Genomic DNA, 17436 nt, shown 5'->3' with positions numbered 1-17436 from the left:
ACCTGTTTTTCACATTACAAATCGCGGGCGATTTTACGTACCCAAAACGATAGAATAGATTACCCGAGATTGCTAGCGAGCCATACTTCTAGAATCTACTACTAAAAACAACAAATTTTAATCGGACAACGGTATCTTCATTCATCCCTTAGCCTTAGAAATCTTGATATTTTAAATTAAGTCCCTAAATTAATTTAATTTAAGAAGCAGCCCAAGTTTAGAGACCATGTGAAATTACTAATAAAAGTGGTTTCTTACGACTTGAAACTTAGGGTCATTCGTCACCGGAAACGACCTTTCTTGTTTTGATATTGTATGCGAATTTCAGCTTTTTAGTTTTTAATTATATAATTTTTAAAAAATGTCAATGTCAGAGCTAGCTCAACGTTTATACTAGGAAAATAAGCTCCAGAGCAAGAGTCATCACATAACAGAGGGGTTCGTTGATAAATGACGTCTCCCCCCCAAGAGGTCGTCATAAATGACGTCACACTCGTAGCGAGGTGGGGGGGGGGGCCGTAATTTTGTGACGGTGTGTGATGAGGGGGGGGGGGGTCAGGTGGCTTGACGCCACATTTTTGCATTATAAAAAACAATGTTAGAAAACGAATTGTATCCGTTATTTCGCGCTTATAGAAAACTGTTTTAATAAATTGTAATAGGAATGGATTAAAATACTTTATGTTGACAGAGTTCAGACAAGATTTTGGATAAAATATCGTTCTTTTAAGAAAAATTCAACTGCAATTTTGAGCGCGGGGGGGGGGGGGGTGGTATAGGCTGAGATGTGACGTCATTTTAGGGGTCTGGCTTTTTGTGACGATGTGTGACGGAGGGGGGTGGGGTAAAATTCGTCAAAAAAGCGTGACGTGTATGAACCCCTAAGGAGGCAGAGAGTGAGTAATTTTGTGACGATGTGTGATGAAGGGTAGGTGAGGAATCAGATAACGTGGCGTCACACTTTAGTATTTATTATAAGTAACGCTAGAAAAAAAATTTGTTAGCAGTTATTTAAAAATTGTTTTTTTTTAACTTCTAATATTGTCAATATTTTGGAAAGAAATCGAAGTTAGAAAAAAAATTGATAATTGATGGGGGGGGGGGGGGTATGTAAGGCGTGGCTTTAACCTGTTCATTCCAAGCACTCCCCCTTCCCAGAGAAGAACGCCTGATACACAGCATAAATTCCTTTTGGAACAAGCTTGCGAAAAACATGTTAAATATGTTGTATCATTCGAAGCCGTCTCAACAAATTAAGTGAAAAAAATCACAATATACTTAACTTTACTAGATCTAACATTAATATTGGATTATTTTCCCCAGCTGACGCCGCCCGTGATCATTGTAGTTCATGCGTGCCTATAGAGACTATGCCAGAGATAATTATTAGTTAAATGCAACTTCTGGTCAATTTAGTTTTAGCAATCTTAAGAATAATAGCTTATAAATATAGATCTATTACTGTTATTTAAAGCGAGGAATCATTTTACGTCAAACTAGCTTATGTGGACAAAAATAGATCCAAAGAGTCAAATGCAAAAGTAATTATAAAGTTATAATATAGTTTGCTTTTTAATACACCGATATACTTGCTCTTTTTAACTGGTTTATCGAACCTGAATCTGTCTCGCGGAAGTGGAGAGAGACAGTCAACACAAACATTCTAGACATCTATACTTTGTCAAAAAAATATTAGAAATAAAAGTATAACTTACTCTAATAAATCAGTATATATTTAATTTACTTAAAATGAACCGATCTGAGAGTCTCAGGTCGGAGACAGCTATGTCTTCTGTTTTAACTATTGATCCTGGTGCTAGCAGTAGCAGTACAAGCACCAGCAATACAACAAACACACGAAGTGTTAGAATCAACGTTATGGAAGGAGTTGGAGCTCGAGTTGTTAGGGGACCTGACTGGAAGTGGGGTAAACAAGACGGGGGAGAAGGACATATAGGTACTGTTCGAAATTTCGAATCACCTGAAGAAGTCGTTGTTGTCTGGGATAATGGAACAGCAGCAAATTATAGATGTGCAGGAGCTTACGATTTGAGAGTGCTGGACAGTGCTCCAACAGGTTTGTTAAATATTATCATAAGTATTCAGTGCTGGACAGTGCTCCAACAGGTTTGTTAAATATTATCATAAATCATAAGTATTCAGATAAGTTTTAAAGTTATTAAGTATTTTATATGGCCTAGTATTTAGGCAAAATAGTATGGTAGACCATTAAAAGCCTTTAAAAGGGGGTTGGCATGATTATGCCGGTAAAACTCATGGAAAAGACCTGGGCCTGGGCAGACGAGGCTCTATAGCTGCAACCTAGCTAGGAGAGAAAACTCAAAAATCAATTTGAAGTTAGTTTTTGGATGGTCGAAGTCTGTGGTAGCACATCCAGAAAAAAAAACAGGCTGAAATATCAAATCAGAGTCAATGTACTGTATGGCAAATAATAAAAATACTTTATTGTGTTGGAGGAAATCCTGTCCAACATTACAGTTAAGAACAAAGAAGAAGAACACTTGTAAACTTTAACTAAACCAATACAATAAATTATTAATGTTGCCTGCAAATCTCTATCTAATTATATTGAAACATTGCCAGAATTTATTTAGGCTATTGATTTGATAATCAGAGGTGACACTTTTTTCTTGAAACACCATTTTGTTGACTGTGGCTTAGGTAAAAATAATTGACCTTTTGATGTGATTTGTTGTGTTAACAGCACTATTTCGTAGACCATTTGACTATGTAGTAGTGTACTGGTGACTATCTACAGGAATTCAGTAACGCATATTTTTATTTTAATGTTAAAAAATAAATCAGCATTGACAAAAAAATCAATCCCAAAATTATTTTCAACAATATTCCTTTTATTATTCAGTATTTTTAAATTTTAAGGCAAAGCAAAAAAGTGAATAAAAGTTATGTTAATTGAAACAAGATTTGGATAAATGTGTTTCTTACATTTTTATCAAACAATATAACTTTGTTTCAGGAATTAAACATGATGGTACAATGTGTGACACATGTAGACAACAGCCTATATTTGGAATTCGGTGGAAATGTGCAGAATGTCAAAACTTTGATTTATGCTCTGTGTGCTACCATGGGGATAAACATAACATGCGACACAGATTTTACAGGATAGCAAACCCAGGAAATGAAAGGTTTGCTACTTAATTTTGTGCTTGTAGCCAAAATATTATATTTTGAACAATATTACTCAAACCTAATTATATTAAAAAATTAATGGATATATTATATTTGAAATACTAAAAGAGCCTAGCTTGTATAAAAAGAAAAGAAATATACATTTTTATTTTAAATATTGCAATAAATAGAAACTCAAATTCTAGACCTATTCATACAAAACATTTTTTAGCCACTAGTGTTAGAATTGTTTGGTTAAAAAAATGAATAATGTTATTTTCTAATTATTTTTTTCAGAATTCTTATAGAACCAAGAAGAAAAAGTAAAAAAATTACAGCCCGGGGTATTTTCCCTGGCGCTAGAGTAGTCAGAGGAGTTGATTGGCAATGGGAGGATCAAGATGGTGGAAATGGAAGAAGAGGAAAAGTTACTGAAATACAGGTTAGTTCGTTAAGTTAGGTTTTTAGCTTTTTTTTTAGTAAGTTTATTATTTTCTTAAAGGTGAATTATCTTTTCATGGCCAGATTGTTTTTATTGTGAAATAAAATGATATATCTGACGAGCTAACATTTTTTAAAAATAAGTGTTAGAACAGAATGGTCTAGAAATTAAATCCCCTCTCCCCTAATTAGAAATAGTTCCACCTTAAAACTTTGTAATCTACTTCAAACCTAGCCTTCTACATTGCTTTGGGGATTTTGTTTAAAATTATACATCATATAGTTTGGGCAAATGAGCGTGTACTAATTTTTTAAATTGTTTTTAAAGCACAATTTTTTTTAATTGCTGTATTGTAGAAAGCATTCTAAATGTTTAAACATTGATCTATTATTTAAGGACTGGAGTGCTGCAAGTCCTCGAAGTGCTGCTCATGTTCTGTGGGATAATGGAGCTAAAAATCTCTATAGAGTGGGCTTTGAGGGGATGGTAAGTTGTATTACAAATACCTGTTGAGTGAGAAGAATAAACCTATCAGGCATGCAGCATGTGTGCAATTAGTTTAGAGAATACAGGACCACATATGTAACATTTAAATAAATCATGAAATAATTTTCACTATTTTTTATATGCTTATTCTTTCAATCCTAGGCTGATTTAAAAGTTATGAATGATGCTAAAGGAGGATCTTTTTACAGAGACCATTTGCCCTTATTAGGTATGTTATTTTTAAGCCAAATTGATGAAGTGTGTAAAAGGTACTACTCTTTGAGACCAGATGGTCCAAAGGTCAAGTGAAGCGCAGTTTATCTGTATCTCTGACTCAGATTATAAAGGGATAGTGTGATGAACACTGTCTCTAGCCACCTTTACTTAGCTTGACTGAAGGCAGGTATTTTTCAAGGTGAACTAGCAAACATCACACAGACTCAAGACAGCAAAACAAAGTTAAGACTTCAGGATAATAATCTTGCGCTTAATGGCTTGTTCAAGCCATCTCATTGATAAGGCTTTTAGAACAAAATTATTTTACTCCTTTACTTTCCCTTACTTGAGTCAGGTACCCATCACACCTGGGTAGACTTAGGGGTGTCCTACAGTCTCTAGTCAGAACTGAGATCTGAACTCAAAATATTCAGGCTAGCACTCTAGTAATCAACCAAGCCATCCCACAGATTTTCCCTATGTAAAGCACATAAAATACATATTTTCTCAGGGGAACAAGGTCCTGGGTCAAGGTCTGGCCCATGTGGTCTTGCTATCGGAGACCAGGTAAATGTAGACCTGGACTTGGAAATAGTGCAGTCCTTGCAGCATGGACATGGCGGCTGGACTGATGGAATGTTTGAGGTATGTTGTTTACTCTGTTTATTATTATTTTAATTTTATATATATATATATATATATATATATATATATATATATATATATATATATATATATATATATATATATATATATATATATATATATCCTTAATTCATGAAAATTGGACTTGTGAAACTAAACACACTAAACACACAATATTTTTTTATCAACAGTGTCTAGGAACAACTGGCACTGTGGTGGGCATTGATGAGGATCATGATATTGTTGTTTCTTATCCAAGTGGAAACAGGTACTTTATATTCTTTAGCACTTGTTCAATTCAGCTGGTTTTTATTTTTAAACCAATAATGTTTGCAAAGAGTAATTGTAGATTTTTGACAATCTTTTAACATAATTTGTTAAATAGCTATGTTTCATGCATAATTCTGAATATTCCATTGCAGTTAATCTAATGATTTATTTAAACGATAATAACTTAAAATCATGTTTTCAAGTGTTTAAAATAATTAAATATTCGTGCAGAATTGTTACTAGCTCAAATACAAAGTTTAATTCTTTGGGTTTCCGAATGTTCCCAGATGGACGTTTAATCCTGCAGTCTTGACTAAAGTGAGTACAGCCAGCAGCTCCACGTCCATTGCCAGTGACACAAGTACAGCAGCTCAGTTTGCTGTGGGGGATCTGGTCCAGATCTGTAGCGATGCTGAGAGGATCAAAGTACTACAGCGAGGCCATGGTGAATGGGCAGAAGCTATGATGCCTGTGAGTTGTGTTTCTGAAATATTATTGCTGTTTGTCTCATAGGATGAAATTAGAAAGAATAAAAATTTCATGTTAGTTTTTTGATGTCAACCCGTGTGTGGTTGAGGAAGTACAGCTCGGCTGTTTCGCTAGTTACTTAATAAAAAGGGATTGTGTTGCTATTTCATTGCTAACCAAAACAGCATGATTTTGAAATCTGCTAAACTCTATCCTTAGGTATGGTTAATAAATCATGTTTTTTTGCTAACTACATATAACTATTTATATTTGGGGTTGGCGCAGTCGGATGGTAGCACACATGACTGCTTACCCTAAAGTCTTGAGTTTGGATCCCAAGCTTGAGTCTGTAAGACGTCCCTCAATACACTCAGCTCTAATGGCTACCTGATTGACATTTCAGAAAATAAGGTCGGCTGAGCATAGTGCTGATGCTGACCCTGTCCATGAAATGGTTGTTGAAGCGGATTAACATTACGCTATCTTCCCTATTTGTATTCAGCATGAACGGGAAAAGATGAACTACATATTCATGATATATCACGTTTTAATTTTAAAAATCTTTTTAAAAATCTGTATTTCAGCCTTCTAATAATTGTAAAGTGTATGTTTAAAAAATCTTTTCTGTTGAATTTTTTGTTTCGTTTTGAAATTGTTTCATTTTTTTAAATATTTTAAAATTATTTATCAAATATATCAGATATCAATTTAAAATACTTTTTTTTGTACAGACTCTGGGAAAGATAGGCAGAGTACAACAGATCTATCATGACAATGACCTTAAAGTGGAAGTCTGTGGAACATCATGGACTTACAACCCCCTGGCTGTCACTAAGGTAGCATCTGCAGATGGAGCAGCCATCAGTTGTTCATCAGGAGGTAGGGATCACTCATTTCAGTTCATCTTAAATATCTGTATTTAGTTTCATACAGGTGTTAAATGATAAAAATTATAGCTCATGTTAAATACTTGGATTTGTAATCAATTTCATATAGGAATTAAATGTTAAAAAAAAATATTTTATAAATTTAGTTTTATTTCATTTTTTAAAATTTATTCTGTTAAAAGAGTCAAATTGCTTTGACTACATTTTCAGAACGACTGAGTGCGCTGTTAAAAAAACTTTTTGAAACTCATGTTTCTGGTGATGTGAATGAAGAGCTAGTCAAAGCTTCGGCCAATGGGGATGGAGTTAAGGTGGATGAGATTCTTCAGAGACCTGAATCAGATGTAAGTTGATCTTAACAGTGAACTAATTAACATTCTTTTGAAATGTATTATTCTTATAAGAAACCAAGATGTATGAGAAGGGGCAAAACTACATATTAAGTCAGTATTGAACACTGTTATGAATTACTCTACATAGAACAGTTGTAAATGACGACACTTTGTGTTTAGGTTAATGGAGTTTTTGCTGGACACACAGCCCTACAAGCTGCCTCACAAAATGGACATATCGAAGTTATCAAAGTGCTCATTAAGCATGATGTCAACATGGAAGTTGAGGTAGAATTTTTGTTCTAGTATTAATTATACATAAATATACACCTCTTAGTTTTTTAATTTAGATAATAGATATGATTTGTATTGAATGTGACTTTGAGTGACCGGTTCATTCTAGTATATATATATAAGCATCTCTTTTCTGAGAGAAAAGCCATTTCATAAATTGTTTCTGAAAAAAAATAATTTCTAGAACTGTTTTTTATAGAGCTGTGCTGAGTACTATCTCTCATTGTTTCTGTAAGTTACAGTTGTAGATTAAAACAAACGTTAATGGACATTGTGCCTACTCTTTTTATAAATAAATTCTAAAATTATTGATAGAAATATAACAATAATTCTATTTTATAGTTGCACATGGTTTCTGAGCTGTAGGTTTTTATACTCTGTGCTAGTCAGATTGATATTCTCTTATGTAACTGTAAACAAACAATTTAACATCAAAATAGTCAGATGCTAGTGAATACATAAAATAAAACTTTATTATGCTTGTAAAGGTGTATACACAAATTTGATACCTTGAATTTGCTTTGGCTTCATGTCATTCTCAGTTTACTGATGAATTTTATGGATTGTCAGGTGTGTTAAAGTTAATTCTAATATTAACTTTGGGAAATGTTCTTTTGTCTTACTCAGGATAAAGATGGTGACAGAGCAGTGCATCATGCAGCTTTTGGAGATGAACCTGCGGTGATTGAATTGTTACACAGAGGGGGAGCTGATCTCAATGCTCGCAACAAAAGGCGGCAAACACCACTCCACATAGGTGTCAATAAGGGACATATTGGTGTTGTACGCTCTCTGCTGGTGCTGGGAAGTCACCCGAGTCTGCAGGTAATTGCTTGTGCTTTGTTTAAAGTTTTTGATTTATTACAACTTAGTCGGCTTTAAAATTTTAACTTTTTAAAACATTTTTCATCATCATTTGGTCACACCCAACTCAGCTACAACATCAAACACCAAAATATAATATAAATAATACTACAAGATCATTGCCTGAAATTTTCTTAGACTTTTGTTGAGTTGTTTCCCCTGACTGTTTGCTTTTCCTTTTGGAAGTTAAAAAATATAGATTTAAATATAGATTTATTTTTAAAGCTATTTTTAACCTAAATTATAATAATGCAGAAAACAATTGAATTGTTTTAACATTATTAAAAATAGTTAAATAGATGCCTTTGATTACTACTAGTAGGCCTATGGCTTTAAAAATGTTTATTAGTGTATTTAGTATAAGTGAGTAAAAAAATGACATTAAAATAATGAATTTTTTAATACTCATACATTAAGAAAAAATGCTTTTCTATCATGAGCTTGTAATTTTAACAAAAGAAATTCTTCAGTTGAAAGAAGTTATGTTTTTTTTAAAAGAAAAAAGGCCTGTCATTAATTAGTCTAAATTTAAGTTGTTTGATTATGCAATATTGTGTTTTGTAAGAGAAAAAAATATTAGGTTTTTGGAACACAATGCTCTAGTCACTTTAGCATTTTTATTAACATACAAACAGGTTTTTAAAAAAAAGCAAAGAACATCTTCGTTGTAATCTGCTATTTCTAAAATAATGATTAAACTGATTTCAACTGCGTTGTGTTGCTAAAATAACAATAAATATTTCAAGTTTTTATCAAATTTAAAAAAATAATAATAATCATTTATAATACTTGTCTTGACAGGATTCAGAAGGGGACACAGCCTTGCATGATGCTATCAGTAAGAAACGAGATGATATGATAGCCCTCCTTCTTGAGCATGCTGCTGACATCACCATCACCAACAATAATGGCTTCAATGCTCTACACCACGCTGCTCTACGAGGAAACCCTAGGTAAGTCTTTCTGCATTTTTATTTCATCATCTTCTTGTTTAACTCCTTGGAAAATCTTAAGAGTGGAAATAAAATAATATAAAATATATAAAACTGTTTATAATAACTAGCACTAAAAAGACAAAAATAAAATGATTTTCTTTTAATATAATAATGCATTACTATTTACACAACTATAATAAAGGCAAGGTTTATAGTAAAAGTTTGGGAAAAAATTGGAAAATCTCTGAATATAAGCAAACCTACTTATGATTATATTTTTATGTGAGTGAAAAAGTTAATTAAATCCACTACTTACCATTGCTTAACCTGCGTAGTAGTATTATTTATTTGCAGTTGAATACATGCTTTTTAAATAATTATATAGAGGTGCATTATTATATTTTGAGAAGAATCATTCTGTTTAAATTTTTTGGTGCATTTATATAATAGCTTGTTATTATAAATGATATTATATATTTATTATTTTTCTAGATTTTACTCTTAAGAAGATTGCATGAATAAAATAAATCCATACTAAGCAAATGTAGCAAATGTGTGTTTAAAAGCTTGTGGTACTTTTTAAAGCAATCTTCAATAAAGTTTTAAAAAGTTAGTGAAACATCTAATTTCAAAGTTAATATCACATTTTTTTAAAAAGACAGCTTACAAAGTAATGATTAATTTGTAATAATAAATATATGAATACAATTGGTAGATACCACAGTTTTTAAGAAAACTGTCTAAATTACCATTTGCTATCAATAGTTGTAGCAACATTTTTTTCTAACACTAGATTCTTGGACACTGCATAATTTATTTGAATTTTATAAATAATAATTTGTTAAAAAGAAAGCATTTAAATGCAGATTGATTTTTAAAAAATTAAATCATCAGTGTTAAATATAGCCACTGCTAAAATTTTATCATATTACTCACAATTCTTTGACACTTCCTTTTGTCTTTCTAAAATGACAACTCTTTTATTTTATTTTTATTAATAAGGTAAGTTTCTATATTTGTATATAATTTGAAAATCCCATGTCTTTATTCAGTTAATGTATTAATTTTTCTATTGTAATTTTTCCTTTATCTTATTATAATGTGATAATAATTATATAGTCTTTATTTTTGGACTTTTCCCCCCCTTCAGGGTTTTTTTTTAATGTGTTTCTTAAAATGCTGTTCTCATTTTATTTATAAGTTCATAATGCAACTTCTTTATGGGTACATAGTTAGATTTAGTTGTGTGTTGGCTTTTATCTAGTTCCCTTCACTTCCTGCGTTTCCGTTCATTACAAACTTACATTGATTGTATGTTAATATGGCTGTGGTTAAAACAAAATTGTAGTTGTAGTGAAACAAAATTTGGGGATGCAGTGGTGCAGCTGCTACCGGAGTTGTCACCTCAACATAAATGTTAAAGTCTCAGACTAGAAGAGAAGGCATTTTCTAGTGGTAGAATGTGAACCTGCTACCCAAAAGCCACGAGTTTGGTACCCATCCTTGAAACCATAGCTCATCCCTTAGCCTAACAGACCCTCATGTCTAAAATAGATGGTGCAATGCACTGAGGGAGGATGTTAAAAGTGGCAGAAACACACGGTGTTAAGGGTGTTGAAATCTTTTATTCTTCATCCTGTTGTGTTCTGCCTAGGTTGTGAGCCAGCTATAAGAGATAGAGAGAGAGAGTTTTTCAGAAGAAGAGAGACATAAGCTGTCAGACAAAGGATTTAGGCTCACAATTCTTGTTTATACAGGGGTTATGCATCATTACCTTTTGCAACAAGTAAATTACCTTTTAGATTAAATCTGCCAAGTAGTTAAATTATGCCTATTTCATTACTTTCCGTGTTATATAGCACTTGCAGAAGAGTTAGTGTAGTTTTTGCTGAAAGTAACTAATATTTTTATTTATATGTTGTAAACTATAAATATTGGTCTAGTAGTTTTGTTGGAAGTTGCTAATGTGATTGAACTGCAGATAAAAATTGTTTTTGGAAACGTTTTGTTTCTTTCCCCCTGGAAAACCTATTTGAGCTGATCAGCTGTTTTGATGTATGTAAAGTGTGGTTGATCTCATCAGAATGTACAGACCTACTGTACTGTTGGTTGGGTGAACCCAGCGTTAATTTCATGCATTGATTTTTTCTTTTTTGTGAGGGGGGGGGATTTATTGGATGAGAATTTTTTTAATCCTGTGGTTAATATAGTGATTTCCCTTGGGGCGACAAAAGGGCAGTATGATACGGGCCAGTCACATGATATAGGTGCCCTAGAGGGCAGAATGATACAGGCCATTGAATTGATGATATGGTCCAGTGGTCAAGTTACAGGATGTAGGTGCCCTAGGGGCAGTATGATATGGGCCAGTCACATGGTGTTGGTGCACTAGGGGGCAGTATAATATGGGCAAGTCAAATTATGTACCTGACCTCAAACGCAGAATAACATGGGCCTTTCACATGATGTGGGTGCCCTAGGGGCTGTATGATATGGACCATTCACATGATGTGGGTGCCCTAGGGGCAGTATGATATGGGCCATTCACATGATGTGGGTGCCCTAGAGGCAGTATGATATGGGCCATTCACATGATGTAGGTGCCCTAGGGGCTGTATGATATGGGCCATTCACATGATGTAGGTGCCCTAGAGGGGCAGTATGATATGGGCCATTCACATGATGTAGGTGCCCTAGGGGCTGTATGATATGGGTCATTCACATGATGTAGGTGCCCTAGGGGCAGTATGATATGGGCCATTCACATGATGTAGGTGCCCTAGGGGGGCAGTATGATGTGGGCCATTTACATGATGTAGGTGCCCTAGGGGCAGTATGATGTAGGTGCCCTAGAGGCAGTATGATATGGACCATTCACATGATGTAGGTGCCCTAGGGGCAGTATGATATGGGCCATTCACATGATGTAGGTGCCCTAGGGGCAGTATGATATGGACCATTCACATGATGTAGGTGCCCTAGGGGGGCAGTATGATGTGGGCCATTTACATGATGTAGGTGCCCTAGGGGCAGTATGATGTAGGTGCCCTAGGGGCAGTATGATATGGGCCATTCACATGATGTGGGTGCCCTAGAGGCAGTATGATATGGGCCATTCACATGATGTGGGTGCCCTAGGGGCAGTATGATATGGACCATTCACATGATGTAGGTGCCCTAGGGGCAGTATGATATGGGCCATTCACATGATGTAGGTGCCCTAGAGGCAGTATGATATGGGCCATTCACATGATGTGGGTGCCCTAGGGGCAGTATGATATGGACCATTCACATGATGTAGGTGCCCTAGGGGCAGTATGATATGGGCCATTCACATGATGTGGGTGCCCTAGGGGCAGTATGATATGGACCATTCACATGATGTAGGTGCCCTAGGGGCAGTATGATATGGGCCATTCACATGATGTAGGTGCCCTAGGGGCAGTATGATATGGGCCATTCACATGATGTGGGTGCCCTAGAGGCAGTATGATATGGGCCATTCACATGATGTGGGTGCCCTAGGGGCAGTATAATATGGACCATTCACATGATGTAGGTGCCCTTGGGGGGAGTATGATATGGGCCATTCACATGATGTAGGTGCCCTAGGGGCAGTATGATATGGACCATTCACATGATGTAGGTGCCCTAGGGGGGCAGTATGATGTGGGCCATTTACATGATGTAGGTGCCCTAGGGGCAGTATGATGTAGGTGCCCTAGAGGCAGTATGATATGGACCATTCACATGATGTAGGTGCCCTAGGGGCAGTATGATATGGGCCATTCACATGATGTAGGTGCCCTAGGGGCAGTATGATATGGGCCATTCACATGATGTAGGTGCCCTAGGGGCAGTATAATATGGACCATTCACATGATGTAGGTGCCCTACAGGCAGTATGATGTGGGTGCCCTAGGGGCAGTATGCTCTGGGCCATTCAAATGATGTAGGTGCCCTAGGGGCAGTATGATATGAGCCATTCACATGATATAGGTGCCCTAGGAGCAGTATGATATGGGCCATTCACATGATATAGGTGCCCTAGGGGCAGTATAATATGAGCCATTCACATGATGTGGGTGCCCTAAGGGTCGATATGATATGGGCCATTCACATGATGTAGGTGCCCTACAGGCAGTATGATGTAGGTGCCCTACAGGCAGTATGATATGGCCATTCACATGATGTAGGTGCCCTAAGGGTCGAAATGCTATGGTCCACAGCTAAAGACCACAGCCAACCAATTATGATGTAGACGTCTAGGCTTGACACTGATTGATGGGGCTACAGATAAAACTTGACCCTAAATCACCACCCCTCCCCACCCAGTTTCCTAGAGATGGAATGATGAAGTTGCGTCCAACCAGAATAGTGATGGCAATATGACTCTTGTATTGATTAGCTCTCATCCTGCTGAATAACTGTGATACATGTAGATTTCAGATAGATGATATAGCTGCAGTTTCTTACCAGATTATGACATACATGGTAGTACATGGCCAGTTACTCTAGTGTAGTACATGGCCAGTTACTGTGGTGTATTACATGGCCAACTACTGTAATGTCATACATGGCCATCTACTGTAGTGTAGTACATGGCCCGCTACTGTGGTGTAGTACATGGCCAGTTACTGTAGTGTAGTACATGGCCAGTTACTGTAGTGTAGTACATGGCCAGTTACTGTAGTGTAGTACATGGCCAGTTACTGTGGTGTATTACATGGCCAACTACTGTAATGTCATACATGGCCATCTACTGTAGTGTAGTACATGGCCCGCTTCTGTGGTGTAGTACATGGCCAGTTACTGTAGTGTAGTACATGGCCAGCTACTGTAGTGTAGTACATGGCCAGCTAATGTAGTTTAGTACATGGTCAGTTACTGTAGTGTAGTACATGGCCAGTTACTGTAGTGTAGTACATGGCCAGCTACTGTAGTGTAGTACATGGTCAGTTACTGTATTGTAGTACATGGCCAGCTTCTGTAGTGTAGTACATGGCCAGCTACTGTAGTGTAGTACATGGCCAGCTTCTGTAGTGTAGTACATGGCCAGTTACTATAGTGTAGTACATGGCCAGTTACTGTAGTGTAGTACATGGCCAGTTACTGTAGTGTAGTACATGGCCAGTTACTGTAGTGTAGTACATGGCCAGCTACTGTAGTGTAGTACATGGCCAGCTAATGTAGTGTAGTACATGGGCAGCTACTGTAGTGTAGTACATGGCCAGCTACTGTAGTGTAGTACATGGCCAGCTACTGTAGTGTAGTACATGGCCAGTTACTGTGGTGTAGTTCATGGCCAGTTACTGTAGTGTAGTACATGGCCAGTTACTGAAGTGTAGTACATGGCCAGCTACTGTAGTCTAGTACATGGCCAGCTACTGTAGTGTAGTACATGGCCAGCTAATGTAGTGTAGTACATGGGCAGCTATTGTAGTGTAGTACATGGCCAGCTACTGTAGTGTAGTACATGGCCAGCTACTGTACTGTAGTACATGGCCAGTTACTGTGGTGTAGTTCATGGCCAGTTACTGTAGTGTAGTACATGGCCAGTTACTGTAGTGTAGTACATGGCCAGCTACTGTAGTGTAGTACATGGCCAGTTACTGTGGTGTAGTACATGGCCAGCTACTGTAGTGTAGTACATGGCCAGCTACTGTAGTGTAGTACATGGCCAGCTACTGTAGTGTAGTACATGGCCAGCTTCTGTAGTGCAGTACATGGCCAGCTACTGTAGTGTAGTATATGGCCAGTTACTGTAGTGTAGTGTAGTACATGGCCAGCTACTGTAGTGTAGTACATGGCCAGCTGCTGTAGTGTAGTACATGGCCAGCTAATGTAGTTTAGTACATGGTCAGTTACTGTAGTGTAGTACATGGCCAGTTACTGTAGTGTAGTACATGGCCAGCTACTGTAGTGTAGTACATGGTCAGTTACTGTATTGTAGTACATGGCCAGCTTCTGTAGTGTAGTACATGGCCAGCTACTGTAGTGTAGTACATGGCCAGCTTCTGTAGTGTAGTACATGGCCAGTTACTATAGTGTAGTACATGGCCAGTTACTGTAGTGTAGTACATGGCCAGTTTCTGTAGTGTAGTACATGGCCAGTTACTGTAGTGTAGTACATGGCCAGCTACTGTAGTGTAGTACATGGCCAGCTAATGTAGTGTAGTACATGGCCAGCTACTGTAGTGTAGTACATGGCCAGCTACTGTAGTGTAGTACATGGCCAGCTACTGTAGTGTAGTACATGGCCAGTTACTGTGGTGTAGTTCATGGCCAGTTACTGTAGTGTAGTACATGGCCAGTTACTGTAGTGTAGTACATGGCCAGCTACTGTAGTCTAGTACATGGCCAGCTACTGTAGTGTAGTACATGGCCAGCTAATGTAGTGTAGTACATGGGCAGCTATTGTAGTGTAGTACATGGCCAGCTACTGTAGTGTAATACATGGCCAGCTACTGTACTGTAGTACATGGCCAGTTACTGTGGTGTAGTTCATGGCCAGTTACTGTAGTGTAGTACATGGCCAGTTACTGTAGTGTAGTACATGGCCAGCTACTGTAGTGTAGTACATGGCCAGTTACTGTGGTGTAGTACATGGCCAGCTACTGTAGTGTAGTACATGGCCAGCTACTGTAGTGTAGTACATGGCCAGCTACTGTAGTGTAGTACATGGCCAGCTTCTGTAGTGCAGTACATGGCCAGCTACTGTAGTGTAGTATATGGCCAGTTACTGTAGTGTAGTGTAGTACATGGCCAGCTACTGTAGTGTAGTACATGGCCAGCTGCTGTAGTGTAGTACATGGCCAGCTACTGTAGTTTAGTACATGGCCAGTTACTGTAGGTTAGTACATGGCCAGTTACTGTAGGTTAGTACATGGCCAGCTACTGTAGTGTAGTACATGGCCAGTTACTGTAGTGTAGTACATGGCCAGTTACTGTAGTGTAGTACATGGCCAGTTACTGTACTGTAGTGTAGTACATGGCCAGTTACTGTAGTGTAGAATATGGCCAGTTACTGTAGTGTAGAACATGGCCAGCTACTGTAGTGTAGTACATGGCCAGTTACTGTACTGTAGTGTAGTACATGGCCAGCTTCTGTAGTGTAGTACATGGCCAGCTACTGTAGTGTAGTACATGGCCAGCTACTGTAGTGTAGTACATGGCCAGTTACTGTAGTGTAGTACATGGCCAGTTACTGTAGTGTAGTACATGGCCAGTTACTGTAGTGTAGTTCATGGCCAGTTACTGTAGTGTAGTACATGGCCAGTTACTGTAGTGTAGTACATGGCCAGTTACTGTAGTGTAGTACATAGCCAGTTACTGTAGTGTAGTACATGGCCAGCTACTGTAGTGTAGTACATGGCCAGTTACTGTACTGTCGTGTAGTACATGGCCAGTTACTGTAGTGTAGTACATGGCCAGTTACTGTAGTGTAGTACATGGCCAGTTACTGTAGTGTAGTACATGGCCAGTTACTGTAGTGTAGTACATGGCCAGTTACTGTAGTGTAGTACATGGCCAGTTACTGTAGTGTAGTTCATGGCCAGTTACTGTAGTGTAGTACATGGCCAGTTACTGTAGTGTAGTACATGGCCAGTTACTGTAGTGTAGTACATAGCCAGTTACTGTAGTGTAGTACATGGCCAGCTACTGTAGTGTAGTACATGGCCAGTTACTGTACTGTCGTGTAGTACATGGCCAGTTACTGTAGTGTAGTACATAGCCAGCTACTGTGTTGTAGTACATGGCCAGGTTATGTAGTGTAGTACATGGCCAGCTTCTGTAGTGTAGTACATGGCCAGCTACTGTAGTGTAGTACATGGCCAACTTCTGTAGTGTAGTACATGGCCAGCTACAGTTTAAACATACCCATTTGGGGGTACCACCAATATTTAAAACATAGTTCACCATCAACACTTAGTGTAGGGAGGTCAATGGGCAGACACGACTCCTGTAATATTATTCCCAAAGAAAGTAAAAAAAATACCGAAGAGCGATCGATTTTTTTTCTTGTATTCATTCCTCCTTTCACGTGTCCTTGGAAATGTGTGTCTGTAACGTAATTTGTGCCTGAGATGGGAGACAACTTGGGGCACATGACAGGTAGCAGATCTTCTGGGCTGACACGTCCAACAGGGCCGTGGCTGGACATGCGCAGTTGTTTCTCTAATTGCCAATCACGTAACAGTGCTCTCTCACGTGCACTGTGTCGGTCGCTGTTTGACCGTTTTACTCGTGCGTGGGGGTTAGATCAGCCCACGTCATTGAATAACCTATGAGTGACCAGTGAGGTGGAATGTCCGGGGAAAACTGCTGACCTCACGTCTAGGTAATGTAGGGATGTCCAGCAGATATTTTTAGCAGTGTTGATTTGAACATTGATGCTTTTAAGAAGTTAGGGATCCTAGAGTTGATGAAATATCCGACTATGC

At 37.6% G+C, this 17436-nt stretch overlaps 1 protein-coding gene across 2 annotated transcripts in view; it reads left to right on the top strand.

Annotated features, from left to right (window-relative positions):
• The first annotated feature begins 1624 nt into the window (after window positions 1-1624).
• The window catches only part of LOC131943084 (E3 ubiquitin-protein ligase MIB1), a 94004-nt gene continuing 78192 nt past the window's right edge, over window positions 1625-17436 (top strand). For both annotated transcript variants that reach the window (XM_059303094.1, XM_059303093.1), the window contains exons 1-13: window positions 1625-2077; window positions 2999-3170; window positions 3451-3595; window positions 3992-4081; window positions 4244-4310; window positions 4809-4942; window positions 5134-5210; window positions 5500-5683; window positions 6412-6559; window positions 6778-6911; window positions 7080-7187; window positions 7821-8018; window positions 8859-9010. In XM_059303094.1, the coding sequence (XP_059159077.1) occupies window positions 1750-2077; window positions 2999-3170; window positions 3451-3595; window positions 3992-4081; window positions 4244-4310; window positions 4809-4942; window positions 5134-5210; window positions 5500-5683; window positions 6412-6559; window positions 6778-6911; window positions 7080-7187; window positions 7821-8018; window positions 8859-9010 (1937 nt within the window). In that variant the 5' untranslated portion in view covers window positions 1625-1749. The remainder of the gene's footprint in view (window positions 2078-2998; window positions 3171-3450; window positions 3596-3991; window positions 4082-4243; window positions 4311-4808; window positions 4943-5133; window positions 5211-5499; window positions 5684-6411; window positions 6560-6777; window positions 6912-7079; window positions 7188-7820; window positions 8019-8858; window positions 9011-17436) is intronic.

This window comes from Physella acuta, unplaced genomic scaffold, assembly GCF_028476545.2.
Source record: "Physella acuta isolate Inbredline_101_S28 unplaced genomic scaffold, ASM2847654v3 ptg000441l, whole genome shotgun sequence".
Lineage (NCBI taxonomy): Eukaryota > Metazoa > Mollusca > Gastropoda > Physidae > Physella > Physella acuta.
The sequence above is the reverse complement of the archived record's forward strand: the minus strand, read 5'-3'. Positions and strand labels throughout refer to the sequence as shown.